This window comes from Dipodomys ordii, unplaced genomic scaffold, assembly GCF_000151885.1.
Source record: "Dipodomys ordii isolate 6190 unplaced genomic scaffold, Dord_2.0 Scaffold162, whole genome shotgun sequence".
Lineage (NCBI taxonomy): Eukaryota > Metazoa > Chordata > Mammalia > Rodentia > Heteromyidae > Dipodomys > Dipodomys ordii.
In genome coordinates, this window is record NW_012267378.1 from 1923070 (window position 1) to 1945707 (window position 22638).

Here is a 22638-nt window from a genome sequence, read left to right on the forward strand (position 1 = left end):
ACACACACACACACACACACACACACACACACACACAAAACCATGAGCTTCTTTGAGGACAATACTGCAATCCTCAGCCAGCCTTGGCTCCACCCATCACTGGGAACATAGCTAAGGAGCTTGTGGATATCCCCTGCCCCCTGGTGGACATTTTCAAAAGTGCAGCCCTAGCTCATGCTTAGGGCTGAAAGTGAATTTAGAGATCATGTCCTCTCCTCATTTTTTATTTTGCATGAAGGATCCATGAAAGGATCCCTCACACCCATGCCAGGGGACCATGTGGAGGCAGGCAGGCACAGGAGAAAGATTATTACAAGGTTCATTAGAGGAGCCATATTTTCCCCAGAGAGAGAGACAGCACATGGCAGCCTTCACTATGGAGATAACAGCAGGGTCTGGGGATAGGAAGTGAGGTAGATGGCAGTTCAGGTGGTCTGGGCTGAGAGAGGGAGGGGTCAGCTGTATGGCAGGAACTCCAGGGCAGGCAGGAGCTCAGGTCTGGGTGGAGCTGAGGACCAAAGGTGGACATAATACTTACAGCATGGATCTCTAGTCTTGCACAGATCATACAATGAGCTAGAAGTACGAATTTCTAGTTTGTTTTTTTCAGGGTTACTTTAAGGTTGTGACATGTATGATCTAAAATCCTCAAATCACAGGACCATTTAATATAACCCTGTTCCTTCAAACAGCAACCGGCAGAGAAAGGTCTCCAGCTTTGGTGTATTACAAATCACAATGCTTTTCAGAAAAAGACATTCCCTATTCGTCTGTCAAGTTCGGTAGGAGTAGGGCTACCCTCTGATGATTTTTTTTTTAACATCACATAGTCCAGAAAAGTTATCTATGGTTTTCACGGATCAGCCTCTGATAGGAAAAAATGCCCAAAAGATAATCCATAATGGTGCCGTAATTACTGGGCAGCAGCTTCTAGATATGGCCTGGCTCCCTTCCACCATTCTGGACAGATGCTGCCTTTGCAGTAGGGTTTCTTTGAGTGTACACCCTGTGCCCAGCTTTGTGTTAGGTGTTATGGATATAAAGAAGGGCCCAAAAGAGCCCCAGTCCCATGGGCTTTCCATCAAGTAAGAGTAATTATGGCAGCTAATGTGATTGGAGCATTTACAATGTCAGGCAAAAGAACTAAATGTCTTCTCATCCTTACCCAAATCCTATAAAGTGTCATCTACTGTTACCCTACTTTCAGCAAGAGTCCATTTGGACCAGAGACAACATAGAGGCAAAAGACAGAAGTATGAAGAAGAGCAACATCTAGACAGGAAACAAGCCTCTATGTCTCACTGACGTCTCCTATGTTCTAAATGTTTTATCTTCATGGTATCCTCAGGTGTAATAAAGAAGGCTAAAATAAACAAGCATGCTGTTGAACTGGTTTAAAGTCACCTAACCCATAAATAAACACTGGCTTCAGTGCCACATTTACATATAAACTGCATTTTCTTTTGTAAGTTGATATGTTTGGTTTTTTAAAAAATTATAAATAAAGGCCTCAGTTCCCACTGACAATTCCACTGACTTGCTAGGAAGATACCTTATCCAAAGTCATTTGGAGAAAACATTGTTAGCAACTAATTTCTAGTCTGCATGGGCATTGTTACACAGTTTAGACAAATTTTTAAAATGATTTGTTGGATTGCACTTAGCCCCTGAGGATTTTGATTACAGCCATCCCTCAGTATCTATGGGGAAGGGACCACAGACACTGTCCTCTAATGATGCAATGTCTTTTACACAAAATGACTTAACTTCAATCATCTTCTCAAATACTTTAACTCACTGCCAGTTTACTTAACAATACCTAATATTTATATAAATAGTTGCTATATTGTATTGTTTAGGGAATAATAAGGAAAAATGTTATTTAGTAAAGATATGTGATTTTTCTTTTTCTTTCTACTATTATTACTATTTTTACATTATCATTAATGTGTGTGTGTGTGTGTGTGTGTGTGTGTGTGCATACTGGGGTTTAAACTCAGAGCCTTGCACTCTTTTTTTTTTATTGTGAAAATACTGTATAGAGGGGTTACAAGAGCCTTGCACTCTTGCTTGGCTCTTCCCATTCAAGGCTGGTGTTCTACCACTTGAACCACACCTCCACTTCCAGCTTTTTGCTGATTAATTGGCAATACGATTCTCATGGATTTTTCTGCCCAGGCTGGCATCAAACCATGAGCCTCAGATCTCAATGTCCTTAGTAGCTAGAATTATAATATGAGCTACCAGTCTCTGATCTTGGTTCAGTCTATGGTTGTGTTTCCATGAAGAAGGACTGGCTGTAATTTGTGTTTTCATGTGCAGTCAACATTACTGTTGGCCACTAAAAAGATGTTTTCAAAACGTAACCAGGCTTCCCAGAGCTTATGGACTTAAGATTGGAGTTTCATGTGCTATAGCTGCCCCTGCTTGGTATTTTGGTAGTGCCAGCTTGCAGAAAGAATGTATTGGCAAGCTCATGTGGTCCAAGTCTGCCTGCTTTAAGTACACGGGAATGAGCAAGGGTCTTAACCATCTGCTTAGAATGGTGGGGCAGGCTGTGTGCAGAGCCAGCACAGCCCGCCATGATGGTCATACTCAGAGCAGGCTCTGAGAGATCAAGGATCTGGAAAGAAACTAAAAATTTTCTGGAGTCAAATGATGACATCTCCATCAGTTAACAAGCTCCTACGAATGTCACGGACTTGGAATGGCAAACCGCAAACCTGAGTGTGCGGCATTTGTAAAAATCTTTGGCATTTCTGAAATGATCATTTGCTATCCTCTTACTCTGATTCTACCCAAAGTGATTACAGTGGACCTCAAGATTCCCAGTGATGGCTTTGAATTCATTCCAGCCACACAGGACTTTTATAACTACATTGAGCCTCTTGCCTCAGTGCCTTTACATGGGCTGTTCCCTCTAGCCAGAACAAGCTTCCCCCCTCATGCTTTCTCTCAAATCTCTATTCTAAGCCAAGTGTTGGTGACTCCCACGTATAATCCTAGCTACTCAGGAGGCTGAGATCTGGAGAATTTTGTTCAAAGCCAATGTGGGCAGAAAAGTCCCTGAAAGACTTATCTCCAATTAACCAGCAAAAAGCATGAAGTAGAGCTGTGGCTCAAGTAGTAGAACATCAGTATTGAGCAAAGCTAAGGGACAGAGCCCAGATCTTAAATTCAAACCCGAGTACTGGCACTAGAGCAGGAAAAACAAAAACAACTTGGCCTCCTTTCATCCTATATAAAACAGCACGAACCTCTTTAGCCTGCTTTAGTTCTCTTTGGGGCTTCTCTGTTTGATATTGTATTTTTGTTTTGGTTTTGTGCCAGTCCTGGGTGCTTTCCCTGAGCTTTTTTTCTCAAGGAAGTGCTCTTCCATTTGAGCCACAGATCCACTTCTGGCATTTTTTGGTGGTTAATTGGGGATAAGAGTTTCTTGGACTTTCCTGCCCCAGGCTGGCTCAATTTTCATATCTCAGCCTCCTGAGTAGCTAGGATTACAGGCATGAGCCACCTGTGCCAGACTTTGACATTATATTATGCACTTGTTTCATTGTCGCATGTCTACTTGTACCAGGACATTGACTCATGACAGCAGTAATTCTTTGTTCATAGATGGAGCCTTAGTACCCAGAACCATGTTTGGCACATAATTGGTGCTCAATAAATACCCATTGCATTGTATAGGCTGTTTTCCTCCAAGTTTCTTCAGTGAACTTTTCTGGGAATGCAACTTTCTACCAGGATGCACTTCCAATTGAAAACCTCAGCATTTCTCCTTAAACCAGTTTTGTCACTGGCCTAGTCCTTCAATCTCATGTTTCTGGGAAATTACCCAATAGATGTCCTATTACTACACTTTTATTATGAAATTTCCTCCGCAACAGTCCTGTCTATTAAAGCCAGAGTTGTATTTCTCTGTGCAGTCAAGAGTTGTTTCTCTGGTTTCTATGGGGCGCTGTTGCTGCTGTGGAAAACAAAAGATCACCCCTCCCCTTCCCCACTGACTGTCTTTTCCCCAGTCAGCACCTTGGAGCCTCCTGTTGGACATGTGGGTTGTGACTTCCCAACCATTGTAGGTGATGAACTTAACTTGATGGATTGTGGATGGCGCTTTAAGAAAAAATAGAATCAGAAATACCAAGAATGTATTTCTTTGTTTATTTGTTTGCAATATGAATTCAGGGGCTTGCTTTTGCTGGGCTTGCTTGCTCAGCTGGTGCTCTACCACTTGAGCCATGTCCCCAGCTCAATATTTTTCTGGTTAGTTGGAGATAGAATTTCTTGGATATTTATTTCTGCCTAAGCTGGCTTTAACTGTGATCCTCCAGCTCTCAGCCTCCTGAATATAAGCCACTGTCCCCTGGTTGGTTGGTTGTTTTCTTTTTCTTTTTCTTTTTTTTTTGGGTCGGGTTGTGGGGCCTGAACTCTGGGCCTGGGTGCTGTCCCTCAGCTCTTCAGCTCAAGGCTAGCGCTCTACCACTTGAGCCACAGCACCACCTCCGGCTTTTTTCTTTTTGCTTATGTGGTGCTGAGGAATCGAACCCAGGGCCCCAGGCATGCAAGGCAAGCACTCTACCACTGAGCCAACTTCCCAGCCCCTTGGTTGGTTGTTTTCAAAACAGGCTCTTGCTAACTAGCCCAGATTGGCCTCAACTCATCATCTTCCAGCTTTGGCTTCCAGCATCTGGAATTACAAGTGTGCATCACCATAACCAGCTGAAAATGTGTTTTTTGTTGAAACACATGGTTTTAAAAGTTTAAAAGCACCGTTGTGGACTACATAGGTTTAAAACATTTTTATACTGTTATCTGCCAGCAACACTGCAGTGTGCCTTTATATGACTCAGAAAGCAAGTGTACCAGGCACTACAGTGCTCAGCACCTGTACTCCACCCGGACTCTGCACGCAGAGGCACACTGCACTTCAGCCCTGTGATGATTCAGTCCCATTTTGAGCCATTGCCTGGGAAAAGTTTATGGAAACAGAACATAAGTAGTGACTGATGCCTGTGATCCTATCTACTCAACAGATCTGAGGATTGGGGTTCAGAGCCAGTTTAACAGAAATATTAGAGACTCTTACCTCCAATTAAGCAGCAAAAGGGCAGAAGTAGAAGTATGGTTCAAGTAATAGAGCACCAGCCTTGAAGGAAAAAGACAAGCAAGAGCACAAGGTCCTGAGTTTGAGACCCAGTACTGGCATGTGGGCGGGGGAGGGCACATGCGCGCATGCGCGCGCGCACACACACATTATAGCCAATACCTACCTGATCAGAGGTCTCAAACCTTTCCCTTAGAGTGTGTACTAAAGGTGGCTTTGGGATGCACAGGTCTCCTGCATCTCAGAAGCATCTTTCTTAGGCACCTGGGAGCCATTCATTTAAAGAAACTATCAGGAACTGTCTACCAGTTACTATGGGAAGATAAAACCCCCACTTGGATAACTTCCAGCTAACAAAGAGACGCAATGGGCCTCTGTTTGTTGACCCAGACCCACTCTCTATAATTCTTTACATCTTGAGCTTCCCTCCCTCCTCCTCCCTGTTCCCTTCAGAGGCCCAATAGCCACTGTACAAACTGGAGCACAACTCTCCCCTGATAACAGCAGTTACTAAGCAGAACCTGTTGGCACTGCTCTGGCTAATGTCTGACTTGGTTCATCTTTAACAGCACATTCGTGCACATGCGTGTACACATGGATACATACACACGCCTAAAGACAAATGCTGCTCCTCAAGACAGTGATCCCTTGTTATCGCCACTGCCCCGTGTTGTTGCTTTCTCTGTTCGTTTCCTGTGTCATCTCGAGGTCAGCAGTGAGGTCTTACCTAATTGTTCCAGTCTAGTTTTTGGTATTCTTTGGGAAATAAAGTGAGGAGTTGAGTACAGGACAAGAGTTACGGCTTACTGTCCAACTCTGTTCCCTCAGAGAGTTTCTTCCTTTGCTGTCAAACTCAGAGGAGCTGGGCAGTGTCACTGGGGCATGAGAAAGATGTCTTATACCCAGGAGACAATGCTCCCTTACTCCATGCCCAGCTTTAACTTGCTTAAAAGGATTATAGCTAGGTTGGGCACTAGTGGCTCACATCTGAAACCCTGGCTACTCAAGAAGCTGCAATCTGAGGCTCTTGGTCCAAAGCCAGCCTAGGCAGAAAAAACTTCGAGTTGCTTATCTCCAATTAATTAGCAAAGAGCCAGAAGTGGAGGTCTGACTCAAATGGTAGAGTACCAGCCTTGAGTGGAAAAGCTAAGCAGGAGTATGAGTTCAAACCCCACAACTGGCACAAACACAAATAACAAGCATATAGTAGAGACACCATAGCTTCTTGTGCTTTTTTTCTTGAACCCTCTAAAGTTAGAAGCTAGACACACCATAGGCTGACATAGGCTGGGGGGGAGGGGGGGGAGGGGTTGGAAGGGAAGGATTGCAATCCAGGCATGGAGATAAGATCTCTAGGTTTTCTAGGCTTGGAGATCCCAGGGGATGCAGCTCTAGGTAGGTGATGTCTGGGAATTGCTTTCAAGGTAGTCTGCTATACAGAAATAAATAAAAAGCAGACATCCAAGTAGGCACTAAGAAACCGAAAATCACAGATTGGAAACAAGACTTACAACTCAGAAATCAAAACCTAAAAGGGAGCCAGGCACCGGTGGTGCACACCTGTGTTCTTATCTACTCAGGAGGCTGAGATCTGAGGTTCACGGTTCAAAGCCAGCCCAGGCAGGAAAGTCCATAAGATTCTTATCTCCAATTAACCACTAAAGCTGGAAGTAGAGCTGTCACTTAAGTGGTAGAGCATTAGCCCTGGGGGCGTGACACTAATTAATTAATTAATCACCCTTAAAGGAAACACCTGTAAGAAGAGGGCAGGCAGCCAGTGGATAAAGGTCATTCATACACATGGGCTGGTGAAGTTTGTTCTGAGAGACAGTGTGCTGTAAGGAGGGAAAAACTGTCTCCTGTTGTTGCTCCATAAGCAAAACTTGGTTAATCTTATCCTTGGATTTGAACTAAACCCTCCTAAATCAACTGAAATATTTTACATTTCTACCTCCTAATTTGTGTTCAAATAGTATTTATTTATATCAACCAAAAAGAAGCAAAAATGACCATCCAATGACAACACATTCTCATCCATTCTGTACATATTTTATTGAATAAATAAAAACTTTATCTTTTTAATATATAAACAACAATCTTACTGTGAACACTTAAAAAATGTAACCTCAGATGCATTGGCATGTTAAGTTGAAGAAATCCTTTTGTACAATTACTTAAAGATAACTTAAGAATACAACCTTGTATAACCAAAATAGTTAAAGGGTTGGTTTCACCAAGTGTTGACTGTCTAGACCTACACCTATCAAAAATGGTAGAAGTGGTAGAAACTTGTAGAAAGCATATTTGAGACCAATGTAGATTTTCAGAAAAGTTGACTCTCCAAATCATAAAATCTAAGAGGAAAACACAATTCATCAACTCCAAATTACAATTTGTGTAAGAAATTCCATGGCTGTCTATTCTCACTGAAAAAAAACTCAACTGTGTACTTTTAAGTAAATAACCAATAATAGGACCTTAAGGAGTTTTATAAACAACAAAGCTAAGTTTCCCAGCTGCAAAAGAATGGTAATTGCATTTCCCTGAGAGTACAGTGTGATTTGAATTCAAGGGCACTCAGTGTGTGTGTATGTGTTTTCAGTAACCATTGAGCCCAGAGAAGATGAAGCTAAGAAGACAAAGTTTCTCTGTTGGGGTTTGGGTGAGCTTGGCCCTCCTACCTTTTTCAAATCAACCTTAGCAAATGTGGTCCACTTGCCTTTAGCTACACTCTCCACTCCATAGCAGTCTTGAGCCTCATTCTTGTGTGTGTGTGTGTGTGTGTGTGTGTGTGTGTGTGTGTGTGTGTGTGCAGTACTGGTGCTTGAACTCATGGCCTGGGCATAAGGTTTAGCTTTTTTACTCAGGGCTAAAGCTCTACCACTTGAGCCACAGCTCTACTTCTAGCTTTTTGCTGGTTAATCAGTGATAAAAGTCTCTTGAATTTGTCTGCTCCCGCTGGTTTTGAACTGAGATCCTCAGGTCTCAGCTTCCTGAGCAGCTGGTTTTACAGGCATGAGCCACCAGCATGTGGCTTTAAACAATCTTCTTTTAAAAAAAAAATCAGACCTCTGGGCCTGGGCACTGTCCCTCACCTCTTCAGTTCAAGGCTAGCACTCTGCCACTTGAGCCATGGCACCACTTCCAGTTTTCTAGTGGTTTTTTCAAGGTAAGAGTTTCACAGATTTTCACTGACTTTCCTGCCCAGGCTGGCTTTGAAATAGGATCCTCAGATCTCAGCCTCCAGAGTAGCTAGGATTACAGGCAAGAGCCACTGGCACCTGGCTAAAAGATCTTCTTAAGTGTATTTGTTTCCTACCTCATGACATTACTGAGAATCCTTATATCTTAAGTATAAGTCGCTGTGATTTTACCACAATTCGTTTGCTTACATCATATTATAAAACTCAGAAACAGCATTTCATTTATACATCTAGGGATTCTGAGATTCTGAACCAATGTGATCATTCAAATCTTACATTCAGTACCAGGTTCATAACTCAGACCTTAAATCCTGTCTTTCCCTGTGTAGGCTTGAGGAGCTCAGAGTTTGCTGGCTGCTATCAAAGGACAGCCATCTCTTATTAAGTAGAGGCTCTCTGTGTGTGCCATTATGTTGTCATACGATTTCCTCTTTTAAGAGTCTCTTAAGCTGGGTGCCAGTAGTTCAGGCCTGTAATCCTAGCTACTCAGGATGTTGAGATCTGAGGATCCTCATTCCAAGCCAGCCTTGGCAGACAAATTCACGAGATTCCTATCTCCAATTAACCACCAAAATGACAACAGTGGAGATGTGACAAGGTAGAGATCAGAAAAAGCCAAGTAAGAGCATGGGACCCTGAGTTCAAGCCCTAATACACACACACACACACACACACACACACACACACACACACACACAAACGCATGCACGTGCACACGTGCGCACACATGAGAGAGAGAGAGAGAGCGGAAGAAGGAGGAGGAGAAGGAGGAGAGAGGAGGAGGGAGGAGGAGGAGGGGAGGAGGGGGAAGAGGGAGAAGAAGGGGAGGAGGGAGAGGAAGCAGTAGCAGCAGCTCTTCCCTAAAGTAGCATTTGGACTAAAACTGATTTTTCCTGTCACTCACAGATGGCTTCTAATCAAGATCTTGAAGAGACAAAACATGTAAGTAGTCAAGTTAGTCCCAAGGGGATCCCTTGCTAAACAACCAAGACTTGTACTCATAACTTTATGTGCATCTTATTTTTAGCTTGAAGAAAAGAAAAATATTCAGTAATGACCTCCTTACCCATTTTGAGTGTTTCTACAGCTGAGATTTGTCTTGCACTGCTGTTTCTGAGTCTTGCTGAAGTTGCTTCAGTTGAAGGTTATTAATGCTAGAATGACCATATAATTCTAAATGTTTGCATTTGGCTTCTTTTCATAGCTCAAAGCATTTCACATACCAACATGCACTTCTATTTATCTTAACTATCTAAGTATAAACTGAACTAAACTTTCCACTATGTCCCCCAACATGAGATAAAACTCCATGAAGAAAATTAAAATCATACAATGAAAATAAAATACCTTGGGTAATACAGTTAGTATATTTTTAACTACAGCCTACGAAACATGATCTCTTAACCTATTTCTTCACTTCAAGAATGAGAATGCATTTCCAATGAGCTCACTGGAAAGCTCTTCACTTAGAACCAAGGGTAGTTTCTGTTCTTTGAGTCAAATTGAGCCAAGCTGACCCAAAACCCAAAGTGAAGGATTTAGAAGATCCTGGCAAATAAAGTTGTAAGAGGGCCTAGAACACAGACCCAAATCACTGTCTAAATCCCAGAATGTACCCATCTCTGCCGTAGCCAACCAGGTTCATACTTAAAAACAAAACAGTAAGCTGGGCACCACTGGCTCACACCTGAGATCCTAGCTACTCAGGAGGCTGAGATCTGAGGATCGCAGTTTGAAGCCAGCCCAGACAGGAAAGTCCATGAGACTCTTACCTCCAATAAGCTATTCAGAAAAGGCAGGACGTAGTGCTGTGGCTCAAGTGGTAAACTGCTAGCCTTGAACGCAGAGAGGCTCATAGACAGTGCTCAGGCCCTGAGTTCAAGCCCCAGGACCAGCAAGAATTAAAAATGGAACAAAAAATCAGTAATTTGAACCTCTTGTCTCAACAGTACAACATTAAGAGGCAGGTCACCAGAGTTACAGGGAAGGTCATTCTGTCCAGCAGTGATAGTTCTCATCCAAAATGGGCTTCAAAAACAGAGATTTCCATGTGGGAAAGAAAAAAGAGCAAGGATTTTAGCTTGTTCAAAGCAAACATGCCTTTCCAAACTGTCCCCCACAGGCCTAGACTATGGAAGAGTCTATGAAATGCTCTTGAAATGGGACCCAAAGTCTCCAGGGTGAAAGATTTCCTATAAAGGATAGAAGGAAGAAAAGAAAAGAAAGAGAAACATGTATTTTCTCTGTCTTGCTGAGTGAATCTTGAGAGGAGATTTGCGAGAACAAGTCATTGGCTACATTTGGGGGTTTGCTTTTGTGTTTCTGGGTCTAAGTATGGTGGGAAGGACACTGGCTTTAAAATGGAAAAAAACATCCATGCAGACTAGCTTAGGTATTTGCTGAGTGATCTGGTCCATGTTTCTTAGCCTCTCTGAAACTCAATTTTCTTATCTGTAAAGCACGAGTGGTAATATCCAGGAACCAGGTACTTTAACCTTGGCTAAGCTGAATAGGTTGCTATGGGAAAGTGCCAGGCATTAGGACCAGGGTAGGCAGGTGCTTTTCCTCCTGAGGTAGCTCGTGAGAACATTCCTGTGTGGTTTCCTAGGTGCCCCACAGCAAGCCGGGGGCACCTCCTGTCACACAGACACTGCTCCTGGCACAATCCTCCGGATGTGGGTGTATGACTTCCTGATTGTGACGCTGCCATGGTGCGACACTCCCCGGGGCAACACGCACTCCTCGGTCAGTTTCTGGGCCTCGGGGTCCCAACACAACACAGTGGCAATGACCTCATTCTTCTCGTCCCTCCCACCGGTGATGTAGAGCCGGTTGTTGCAGGGTGCGATGCCGCAGCTGGCCCGCTCATGGCTGAGCTGGGTCACCAGGCACCAGCTGTCTTCCAGGGGGCTGTAGGCATACAGCGCTCGCATGGCCCCACCTGGAGAGGAAGAGCACACACAGTGGGCATCCGAACATCTTTCTAGTTCTCCTCCCCTTTAACCTGGAGAATTCTACCTCTGGTAAGGTCAGACCTTCCATCTTGCCAAGAGAAGCATAGATTGGCCTAGAAAATCAGAGTAAATCATGAGAAAACAGCAAGTTGCCAGTGTGGAGACACTTCACAAAGTCCTTGAAATTCCATAGCCAGATGTGAACTGGGTTCAAAGGACACCTGGCTTAACATGGCTGATAAAATGAATCTGGAAAGAACACTAGCCAATGCCTCACATAGTCTTGGTCTAGAAAGCACGATGAATACCAAGGCCATGTGGTAAAAGAAGGCATCAGAAGGACCATGCACATGAGGCAACTGGCAGAAGCTGCTCACAGATGCCATCCACCCCTCGTAGATAGGAGTGACATCTCTTTGTAGGTGAGCATGATTTGGGATAGTTGCCCATCTTGAGAAGTAGACCTTTGAAGCAAACACATCATAGAAATGTGAAGCAAGAAGAGAAGTATTTTCTTTCTTAATCTGTTCCAGTGTTTTGCCTCCAAATGTCTTCTCTGATTGACTCTGATTATTCACTAAAGTTATTTATTTTCTGGCATCTCCTTAATCAGTAGTTCTCAATCCTGGCTGCACATTAAAATCACCAGGAGTCTTTTAAAACACAGTTATATTGTTCTGTAGCATGCTCCATTCTGATTTCACTGGTCTGGGGTAAGATTTAGCTACCATATTTTTGTAAAAAAGCTCCTTGGTGACTCTAATGAGTAGTCAGAGAGCTCCCATCCTTAACAATTATGCTCCAACTGTGGTCTGACTGACCAGACTTCCCTCCCAACTAAATACGACTTTTCAGACTCACTAAAGCAAGCAAGGAGAAGGAAATTCCCATGGCCACAAACTAAGAAATATTGATGGTTTCCATTTCAATTTATATGTATTTGCTAGAGTCTGGAATATAGCTTTGCTTTTACTCCTATCCTGAACCACAGCATCCATCTGCTTTGCATGACTATTTTGCCTTCAAGACTTCAAGGGAAATTCCAATAGGGTCTGAACCAAACCTATCTTTTTTGTCTTTTCAGCCCCACCCACAACATTCAAGAGTTCTCAGACTACCTTTTCTGGCCAGGTGCTGGTAACTCATTCCTGTTAACCTAGATACTTAGGCAGCTAAGATCTGAGTACTGTAATTCCAGGCCAGCCAAGGCAGGAAAGTCTGTCAGACTCTTTGACCATCAAAGCCAGAAGTGGAGCTGTGGCTCAAGTGGTAGAGCACTAGCTTTGAGAACAAAAAGCTCAGGATCAGCATCCAGACCCTGAGTTCAAGCCCCAGGACCAACACACACACACACACACACACACACACACAAAATAACACTTATCTAAATTCCCACTTGACTGCACAAGTAAAGTACTCAAATGAAGAAAAAGCTATCACTCACCAACAACATAGATTCGGTCCTGGAAACTCACTGCATTGATACATTTAGCTTCTACTGGCATGGCTGACTTCAAACTCCATTTATTGGTGGAAAGGTCATAACACTGAGTCTTGTCTGTGGCCAGTTTTCCATTGGGTCCACCCCCAATCACATACAGCTTTTTCTTGTGGCTGGTAGCTGCGAAGGAACTGACATGGACCAGGAGGGGTGCAGCCTGAAGAAGTACAGGGCACAAGAAGAAGCTATCAGTCATGCTGCCTTGGTTGGAGTGGCTCATAGGACACACACTCGGTTCCAGGTTGTTCTCAAGTTCAAATCTTTTCTATCCATATTAGAGCAAATCCCAGCTTTGGGGAGATTAAGACTCAGTCACTATAGGAACAACCTGGAAATGAAGAGGTAAGATCACTTCCTTTTTCTCCACTACAATTTACACTGCAGGTTGCATTGCTAGCAACCTGCATGCAGACATGAAAATAGTTCTTCATCAAAATGAAAATAAATAAGGGGTAGCTTCTCATTATGACCAAGCGACCTTGGGCTTATAACAGCACAGCAAAAGGATCCTTAGATATCTAGTATGGACAGAAACAGGATAGAAGGTACCTGAGTAAATGGGAAATAAGCCAGAAAATAGGACTAAGAGATCTACCATCTCAGATCAGCCTTCCCTCCACACCTGGGGCTCTGGCCAGGACAAAACAGTGACCCCACAGAGCCCCACCCTCTGGAAGGATGTTGTTACTGTAACTTGATCAGCAATGCTGGAGCCATGGCTCCTAGGAGGGGGGAAGATCAGAGCGGCCCAAATGCCTCCCATGGAAGCAGAACAATCAGAAAGGTGGTAGCAACCATAAGCAGGTGCCTTTGTTTAAATTTTAAGCTTTGAAATACAAGACAGATAGAGTTGCTTATTCAAAATAATCTTCCATACCTCTGACCAGCAGTTGTGGAAGGGATCATAGGTCTCCACATTGTTGATCCGCTGTAAGCCATCGAAACCACCGATCACATAGACCTTACCACCCAATACCACCATCTTATGCCTCCAGCGGCCTATGTTTAAATACTCAATCTGAATCCATTTGTTGATTGAAGAATTATATTTCCAAACATCATGCTGTGTTTCTTTGCCACCTAGAAGAGATTAAACATTTAAGAAGCACTCAAAGGTGTCACAAATACAGCTTCTCCCAGCATTTTCCAAAATGTAAAAGTGCTAGTGAGAATTCAGAGAAGTGGCTAAGTAAGCCAGGTTCAGAGAACGTTTCAGAGAGGATGGCCCCTGCTGCCTGTGTAGGTGAGGGCCAGAAGGAGGCAGGACTGTTTGTGTGCCCACAAGGACCAGGAAGTAAGGCTGGATGGGAATGATAGGGCCTTGGCCAGCTGGAAAATTAAAAGACAGCTTAAGTTCTGTATTTACTTAAACTTTTTTTTAATAAGTAGAGAAACAAGTTTAAGCCAAGCACTGGTGACTGTAATCCTAGCAATGGAGGAGGCTGAGATCTGAGGATCATCATGATTTGAAGCCAGCCTAGGCAGTAGTCTCTAAGACTCTTATGTCCAAGCAACCAGAAAAATAAAGCTGGAAGCAAAGCTGTCACTCAAGTGTTAGAATGCTCATTTGAAAAAGCCAAGGGACAGCACCAGAGTTCAAGTCCTGGTGCCAGCACGCGCACATGCACACACACATGCACACTAGAGAGAGAGAAAGAGAGAGAAAGGAGAGAGACAGAGATTTTACAAAATTCAACATTCTTTGGTTCATATCTCTGATCTAGATAAAAATACATGGGGAGCCTGTTTTTAAGTTAATTTTATTATGAAAGTATGAGATGCTCATAATAGATCTTTCAAGAGTAAAGTTGTCAATATTTTCTTTACGACAATCATCTTAATAAGCAGAAATGTATAACTCAGCAACTAGGGACCAAAACAAAGAAGAGCTGCTTGTTGGGATCACTTTAACAAAAATATTTTAACTGCTTGGCATTCTTATTGTTCTCCATTAGCCTACAGCACCACTAACTACTTAATGCAAAATACTAGCATTTTCAGAATTATAAATGTTCATTAAATGGGCAAAGACCATGGACAAAGTTTCATGTCATGGGTGTTTCCTAGGGTTGGAACTCAGGAGTGGACTAGCTAGGTCAAAGGCACATGTACAAGATTTTATGTGTGTGTGTGTGTGTGTGCGCGCGCGTGCACGCACGCACACACGCTAATATTAGGGCTTGAACTCAGGGCCTGGGAGCTGTCCCTTAGCTTTTTCACTCAACATTGACATTCTACCACTTGAGCCACAGCTCCACTTTTTACTGGTTAATTGGAGATAAGAGTCTCACAGACTTTCCTTTGGAGCTGGCTTTGAACTGTGATCCTCAGATCTCAGTCTCTTAAGTAGCTAGAGTTGTAAGAGCTACTGGCCCATGGCTCTAGGCAGTTGTCAACAGTGATAAACTTCCAAGAAACATTGGATAAAAAAAAACAATTTAATGTATCAGGTTTGACTACTTCTTTTTCTAAACTTGGATTTCTATTTATTAGTTTTTCTTTCAGAATAAAAAAACAGTGTTTTAATTGTGAAAAATAAGGAAGAATGAAGAAAGAGGCTTTCCTTATCAAAAATTAAAACATAGTGGTAGAGTGCTTGCCTTGCATGCATGAAGCCCTGGATTTGATTCCACAGTACCACATAAACAGGAAAAGACAGAAGTGGTGCTGTGGCTCAAGTAGTAGAGTGATAGACTTGAGCTAAAGAAACTCAGGCCCTGAGTTCAAGCACCAGGATTGGCAAAAAAATTAAAATATGCCCCTAAAGCTATTATAATGAGAAGTATGGAATAGACATATGGCTTAAGCAAACTGATCAATTTAAAAATACAGAACAGGTGAAAACATATAGATATAGAAATCATTACTAGAACAATTGCTATTATTTGGCAAAAAGAAGTCAGAGACTTATTTCACACTACATTTAAAATAAAATCCAAATATAGCTGTTATCAAAGTAACTGAAGAATATAGGAGACTATCTCAATTTTAGGAATAGAAAAGTTTTCTTAGCATGACATATAACTCAGCATAGGAAAAAATGACTGTAAATATCAATCAAAGTTGATCTCCCATAATCTGGGAGAGAGCATATGTGACCCAAAAAATAAAGCAGATGTAATAAAAGCTCAAAGTATTAGTAAGTTAGTAAAATTAAAATGGTACAGATAAACTGCTGTTATTTACTTTCTTTTCTCTATACCATTTGAATCTTCTATAACAATTAAAGATATTTCTACTAGATAAAACTATAACCTAATCTATGGCATGAACGCATCAGAATAAGAGCTGGCCTACTCTTGATTCTGGAGAACACTATCTATGGAAAGCCATCCTTCCCAGACAATTTTAAATTGGAGAAGACCCACTAAAAGCAAGGAATTCCAGACTTGGCTCAGCACCTAGCTTGGGTAGTTATATACAACATCTCTGAGCCTCCATTTTCTTTTATCTTAAAACATCTACCTTACCTTGATAGGAGCAAGAATGTGAACGCTATTAAAGCTATTCACTTTCTATACAGTAAAGGTGATTTAAATTATGCAAATACTTATCAAGCATGTACCCTCTGAGATCAGGCACAAAGCTAGGTGCTGAGGAGATAGTGTTAACTCTCTTGGCACTTTGGGAATAAAGTAATTATAAATATTAAGCAATAATTCAGAAGTAGAAAAAAATTCTTTTTTAACACTACTTCAGTGGGCTTCTGAAGTATATAAATGTGTGACTAATAAATCTGAGAGGGAGTCAGGCTTGGAGAAAGGCCAGACCTTTCATTCATTATTGTATTTCCAGACTTAACTCAGTGCCCTATGTGGAGATCAACTGAGGCCTAACTTCCCTATCTTCTTTCTCCATGAAGGGCCTAGAGCATGCTGCTCACTCTTTCATGTTTATTATGTAATAATTCATTCTCTGAGCTAAGAAATAACCACCTGGGCTCCTGGTTCCATATTGACCCAGAGCTGGGCCATTGCCAACTCACAGTCATCTTGCAGGACGGTCACCTAGCTGGCACTTGGGAAAATGCGAGGGCTACCGAGGACTGGCTTTGGCTTCACATGGCTCCTGCTTACCTGAGATGTAGACCTCATTTTTTAATGTCACGCATGCAAATTCCACCCACTTCTTATTCTCATTCTCCAGCTCATGCTCTGTCAGTGGGAGCTTGGCCACCTCCAGGCGGCTGCGCCTCAGGGGGTCCAGGCAGGTTACCTCAGCCACAAATCGTTCATCCTTCGTGCAGCCACCAATGATCATGAACACCTCTGACTGGAACTCGTGCATCCTGGGCTTGGTGCGCTCCGAAATAATCTGGAAACCAATGGTAAGGATATATAGGCCGGGGTCACAAAACACAATGAGGCGGAGCTCAGACTATGGAGCAGGACGGAGCAGGTCCCAGTTACCAAGGTGATGTTGCCTCCTTGAGCATCAGTTTCATCATTTATATAATGAGGATTTGACTAATTTAATTAATACTAATTTAGTATTAACTATCTCATCTGTCATGAGGATTTAGTGGGATAGTATGTGGAGTGTTTGGCCTGGGGCTGGGGGTGTAGCAGGCTCCAGCTCTATGCTATTTGAAAAAACCAGGACTCTGCTATTAAATGTATTTCCTGCCTCTTCCCTCCTAACTTAGTCTACAACCTTAAATCCTGGAATGGAATTTCATGCTGGGCTATTTCTCCCTCATTTCAATTTCTTCATTACCTCTCATACTTTGCTAACCACCAACTTTTTCTAGAAAGAGAAGTCTTTAACAGTGACCTATAGTGCATTCGGAAAAATAAGAACAAAAAAGGTATCAGGGTGTAGCCAAGGAGGCTGGGGTCCAGTCCTAACATCAAGCATGTGACTCTTCAGAGCCTTGAGCAAAAATATCTCCTACCACAGGCATTTGGACCCAAGAGATTTGAAGGTCAAATACATCATGATCACCATTACCTGTGGGCCTGTCACTTTGGGGACATGATACACATCTGTAGAATGCCTGTTATTGGCTCCATGCCATCAGGTTGTTATGAATATTCAAGAGCCTTGAAGTAAAAGGATGAGCAGGACACTTGTCACATAGCACAGTGTTTACCATATTGGCCTGTCTATAGGCAAAGTAGTAGGTGTCAGCTGGGTATTACTAGAAAAGGAAGGGCTGCCTCCTCCTGACCATCCATCTCCTGGACTCATTTAGAAAGTTCTTGTGGCCATGATAATGGGAGACAGAAAGGCTGAATCTACTTCTGAGATGATCAAAACAACCACTTTCTCCTACAAAGTTAGACTGATCTAACAGAGTGTGGGTTTTTTTTTAGTTGTTTGTTTTCTCTACTCACAAATGTTGATAAATACATTGTGGTAGCAAAGACTGAGTCCTCAAGAGGAAAATCCGAGCAAAGGCCAAAATCCAACCAATACCCATCCTTTACTTTTCCATGCATTTTTGTTTATTATCTGTTTTTTTCTGTTGTCTAACAGCCATATGTGGTCAATTTCATATCCTCTATTCTTGAGGCTGGACCATGGCTGTACATCACCCAGAAAGAATCACCAGAAAGGGTTGTCTGTGGCAGGACAAATCCTTACCAGTGGGCTTAACCCGAGGGCATCAATAGTTGAAAGGCCATCAGAGAAGGGGCTGGAGACAATGGAGTGGTGATTGGTCCAGAAACTCAAAGGCACCCCATCAGCAGGACAAATCAAGACATTCAGTTCCTATCAAGACATACTCTGACACTCTTCAGCTTTCTCTCCAGCTATGAGTCAAGTGTCTGTCTCTAAGCTTCTCTTCCCCATTGCTAAATCACAACCTCCAGTCTGGACCTCTTTTAGAGGAGATTTTGGTGCCACAAAGCAATGCTTAAGAGCACAGCACAAGCCTTTAAACACTGGTTCCCTTGTCTGAGGACCAGGCCTCAGCCTCCTCCCTGCAGCTTCCATTTTTTCACATCTGCTTTCCTGTGTCAAGAGCCTGAGGGTCACTGGGGTACCTGAACTAGCCATGATCTTTCTTCCTGACTCGTGAGCTGGCATCTTGTTCTTTGATTCTGTCTGTCCAATACCCTTCTTCTACCAAAATTCTTGGGTTCCTGCCTGCCTGGATCTTCCTAAGACACCTACTCCTTTCCCATGCTGCCTCTCCCATTCACTTAGCCTTTAAGCCATTACACATTATTATACATTGCAATGACACTTCTTAAGATGCCATTTCTGACTTTTCATACTTGCTCCTATAATTCTATACCTACCCATCACAGCCTTTATAATTTATCATGAGGTCCCTGATATCAGAAACAGCTTTTTTTTTTCCTTTAATGGTTCCTCGGCCACAAGAACAAGACCTTGGGACTGTGGAATTCTTTAAAAGTGAGTGAGTGAATGAATGAATGTATGCACCTCCACAATGGTTGCAGTACACCTGCTGCCTCCTCATAGTCATACCTGATGTAATTCCTTCCCCACTGTTCTAGAACTGGCCTGATCACTAGATTACAGAGCAAGCGGTGATTCACCAAGCTATCAAAGTCCTGATAGCTCCCATCTTCTCTTAGATCACTTGCTTTAGGGGGAAATCAAAAATGAAAAACTCCAGCCAAATCCAGCATATTCCTGATGACTGCCAACAGTCCTGTGAGTGAGCTTGAAGTGGATCCTTGAACCCTATTTGAAGGTTGAGAGTTGGAAAGGTGGCTCAGTGGTAGAGTGCTTCTCTTACATGCATGAGGCCATGCATGCAAGTACCACATAAGCAGAAAAAGCCAGAAGTGGCACTGTGGCTCAAGTGATAGAATGCTAACCTTGAGCTAAAGAGCTGAGGGACAGCACCTCGGCCCAGAGTTCAGGCCCCACAACTGACAAAACAAAAACAAAAATAAACAAACAAAAACGAGCATTGAGACCACTGCAGCTCAGACAATAGATTAACTGAAACTTGGTAAGAGACCAGGGGCCAGAACCAACCATATAAATCTTGGATCTAACATGCCTAAATTTCTTTCACGCAGAACTCATGAGATAATAAATATTGTCTTATATATGTTGCATTTTTTTCTTTTTCGTTTTGCAGTACTGGACCTCACATATGTTAGGCAACACTCTACTATTGAGCTACACTCTCAGCCCTGCTTGTTGTGTTAACTCTTAGATTTGGGGGTAGTTTGTTATGTAGCAATTGATAACTAATATAAGCATCTAACTGATGGGATTGGTTGGGTATCGAGAGTTGCCATGTAACTTAATAGTGCTAAGTGGGGGGCTGGGAAGTTGGCTCAGTGGTAGAGTGCTTGCCTTGCATGCCTGAGGCCTTGGGTTCAATTCCTCAGCACCACATAAACAAAAAGAAAAAAGCCAGAAGTGGCGGTGTGGCTCAAGTGGTAGAGCACTAGCCTTGAGCTGAAGAGCTGAGGGACAGCGCTCAGGCCCAGAGTTCAGGCCCCACGACCGGACCCCCCCCCAAAAAATAGTGCTAAGTGGTAGTGCTAATAGTGAGTCATATATTTGGCCACATTTAGCAAAATATTAACCCCAAAAGCATGACAAATATCAATCTGAAGTCGTAAATGTGAGGGTTTGTTGAAGACATACAAGTTTGCTTAAGTCATACAATGAATTAATTGCATGCAACAATCAGGACTAACCAGTTTAGTTTCATACTGTTAAAACAAAACATAACAAAGGAGACAATACTAACTGCTCATTGTCCAGAGCCTATACTAAGGGACCAACAAAAGTCTCTATGTTGTTTCAACAAAGCTGTCCTCATGAGTGGACAGTGGAGATATTCTTTGCAGCACTTTTTCAGGACAGGGTTGGGACTTTATCAGAGGAAAGATTTTATCACCTGAACCTCAGGGACTCAAGAAGTAGAAAATAGGAAGCAGAAGCAAAACTGACACATTGGCATACAGAATATTGGAAGTACAATTAACGAAAATTCTGTATTTTAAACACTGAACCAAGTGCATGTGTGACTGTGCATTATATTCAGGCTCTGATCCCCACTGCTGAGCTGGCTGACAAGCATCCACATTTCCAGTATGGGGGAAGCCTGGTTGATTCATTACCTTTCATTTGCCAAATATCCATGAGCACTGATACAGAACAACATTTCTGTAAGGCAGAATGACTGCTTATGCAACACACTATGGTTTGAGTTTGGTGGTCCTAAGTAGCTGGAACTTTCAGGGGTGCGGCTGAGTGAGAGATGAGTAGATAACTGGAGACTACCTTCAGAAGGGCTTCATGCTGTCCACTCACAGTGGATTAGTTCACAGGACAGCTGGCTCATTAGGACAGTGGGTTGTTACAAACCTAGGTCACCTACATGCTTGGCCCCTTGTGTTTGTTTCCTTTTCTGTTTCTTGCCCTGTTGTCACAGTTAAGGAATCTGATCCTTGCCAGGATGCTGGTGAAATGCCAATTGGAGCCTTCAAACATAAGAACTATAAGCCACTTTACAACTTAGCTTCACTTGCATCTCCGACAGTCCCTGGCTCATTTTTTTTGTTTGTTTGGTTTTTGCTTTTTTGTTATTGTATGTGCTGGTACTTAGTTTGAACTCAGGGCCTGGGTGCTGTCCCTTAGCTTTTTCACTCAAGGCTAGTGCTCTATTACTTTAAACCATAATGCCACTTCAGTTTTCTGGTGGTTTATTAGAGATAAGAGTCTCATGGTCTTTCCTGCCCAGGCTGGCTTAGAACTGCAATCCTCAGGTCTCACCCTAATGAGTAGTCAGGATTACAGGCATGAGCCATTAGTGCCCAGCTCTACCTGGGTTGGCTTCAACTCAAGAGCCTCAGCTCCCAGACTCCTGAATAACAAGTATTACAGGCATGAGCCACTGACCCCTGACCCCTGGCTAACGCTTTACCTTGCCAGTTAAATACACCATGGCTCCTCTCCAGCTCACCTCATTGCCAGAAAGGTGGTACATCCTGGCTTCCTGCAGCAGTGGGAAGACCTCTGGGCACTGCCTGATGAGAGGATCTGCTTCGACTGTCTCCACAAAGTACCATGGGTCCAGAAGTGGCAGGCGCACATTCTCAAGGATGCAGGGGAGAAGGCAGAGTCGTTCTGACTGCTTGTGGCGCACCCAGCTCATCACAGTCTCGAATACCTGAGCTTCCTCAGTCACATAAAGATCATCACTCTTCAAGATGTGGTACAGAGTGTCCACAGGAAGTTCAAGGAACTCCTCAGAGTTCAGAATCTGCCCAAAGTTTTGAATGATGTAACTTTGTACTTGCTTCTTTAGTCTGTCCAAGGAGTGTGTGTCTGCCAGCCTCAGGATTCCAACACAGTTTTCTGGGTTCAAGGCTTCAGTGAGGAAACTAGCACAGGCATCCACCATCCGCAGGAACTAACAGAAAACAAAGAGGGCAAAGCAGGGCAGAAAGTGATTCATCCACAAAGACATTAATCAGTGTGTGGAATCTAGTAGTAAAAAAAAAAAAATCCAACATAGGGGACTAGCCAAGTACAAGATACATTCTTGTAGTCTATAGCCCTAAAGTCATTTTTAAAGCATGCTCTAGATGGATATATTTGGGGAAGGGATATGTACCAATATATTGAGACTTGAACTCAGGGTCTAGGTGCTGTCCCTTAGCTTTTATGTTCAAGGCTAGGGCTTTACTACTTGAGCCACAGCTCCACTTCCAGTTATATTTATTTAATTTTTATTTTTTGTGATTAATTGGAAATAAAACTCTCATGGAGTTTCCTGCCCAGGCTGGCTTCAAACCATGATCCTCAGATTTCAGACTCATCAATAGTAAGGAGTATATGCATGAGCCACTGACACCTAGCTGTAGATGGAAATAAAATCATGTATAAAATGTTTGTAATGGGGACTGGGAAGGTGGCTCAGTGGTAGAG

At 42.9% G+C, this 22638-nt stretch overlaps 1 protein-coding gene across 2 annotated transcripts in view; it reads right to left on the minus strand.

The window, feature by feature from the left end:
• Nucleotides 1–10172: 10172 nt before the first annotated feature.
• Klhl6 (kelch-like family member 6) overlaps nt 10173–22638 on the minus strand; it is a 48946-nt gene continuing 36480 nt past the window's right edge. Inside the window, exons 3-7 of one of the 2 annotated variants that reach the window (XM_013033025.1) lie at nt 21671–22120; nt 16839–17076; nt 13640–13842; nt 12706–12919; nt 10173–11248 (exon numbers count right to left, since the gene is read on the minus strand). In XM_013033025.1, the coding sequence (XP_012888479.1) occupies nt 10947–11248; nt 12706–12919; nt 13640–13842; nt 16839–17076; nt 21671–22120 (1407 nt within the window). In that variant the 3' untranslated portion in view covers nt 10173–10946. Of the gene's footprint in view, nt 11249–11293; nt 11375–12705; nt 12920–13639; nt 13843–16838; nt 17077–21670; nt 22121–22638 lie in introns of those variants that run through there. The other variant, XM_013033026.1, reaches the window with a different exon arrangement.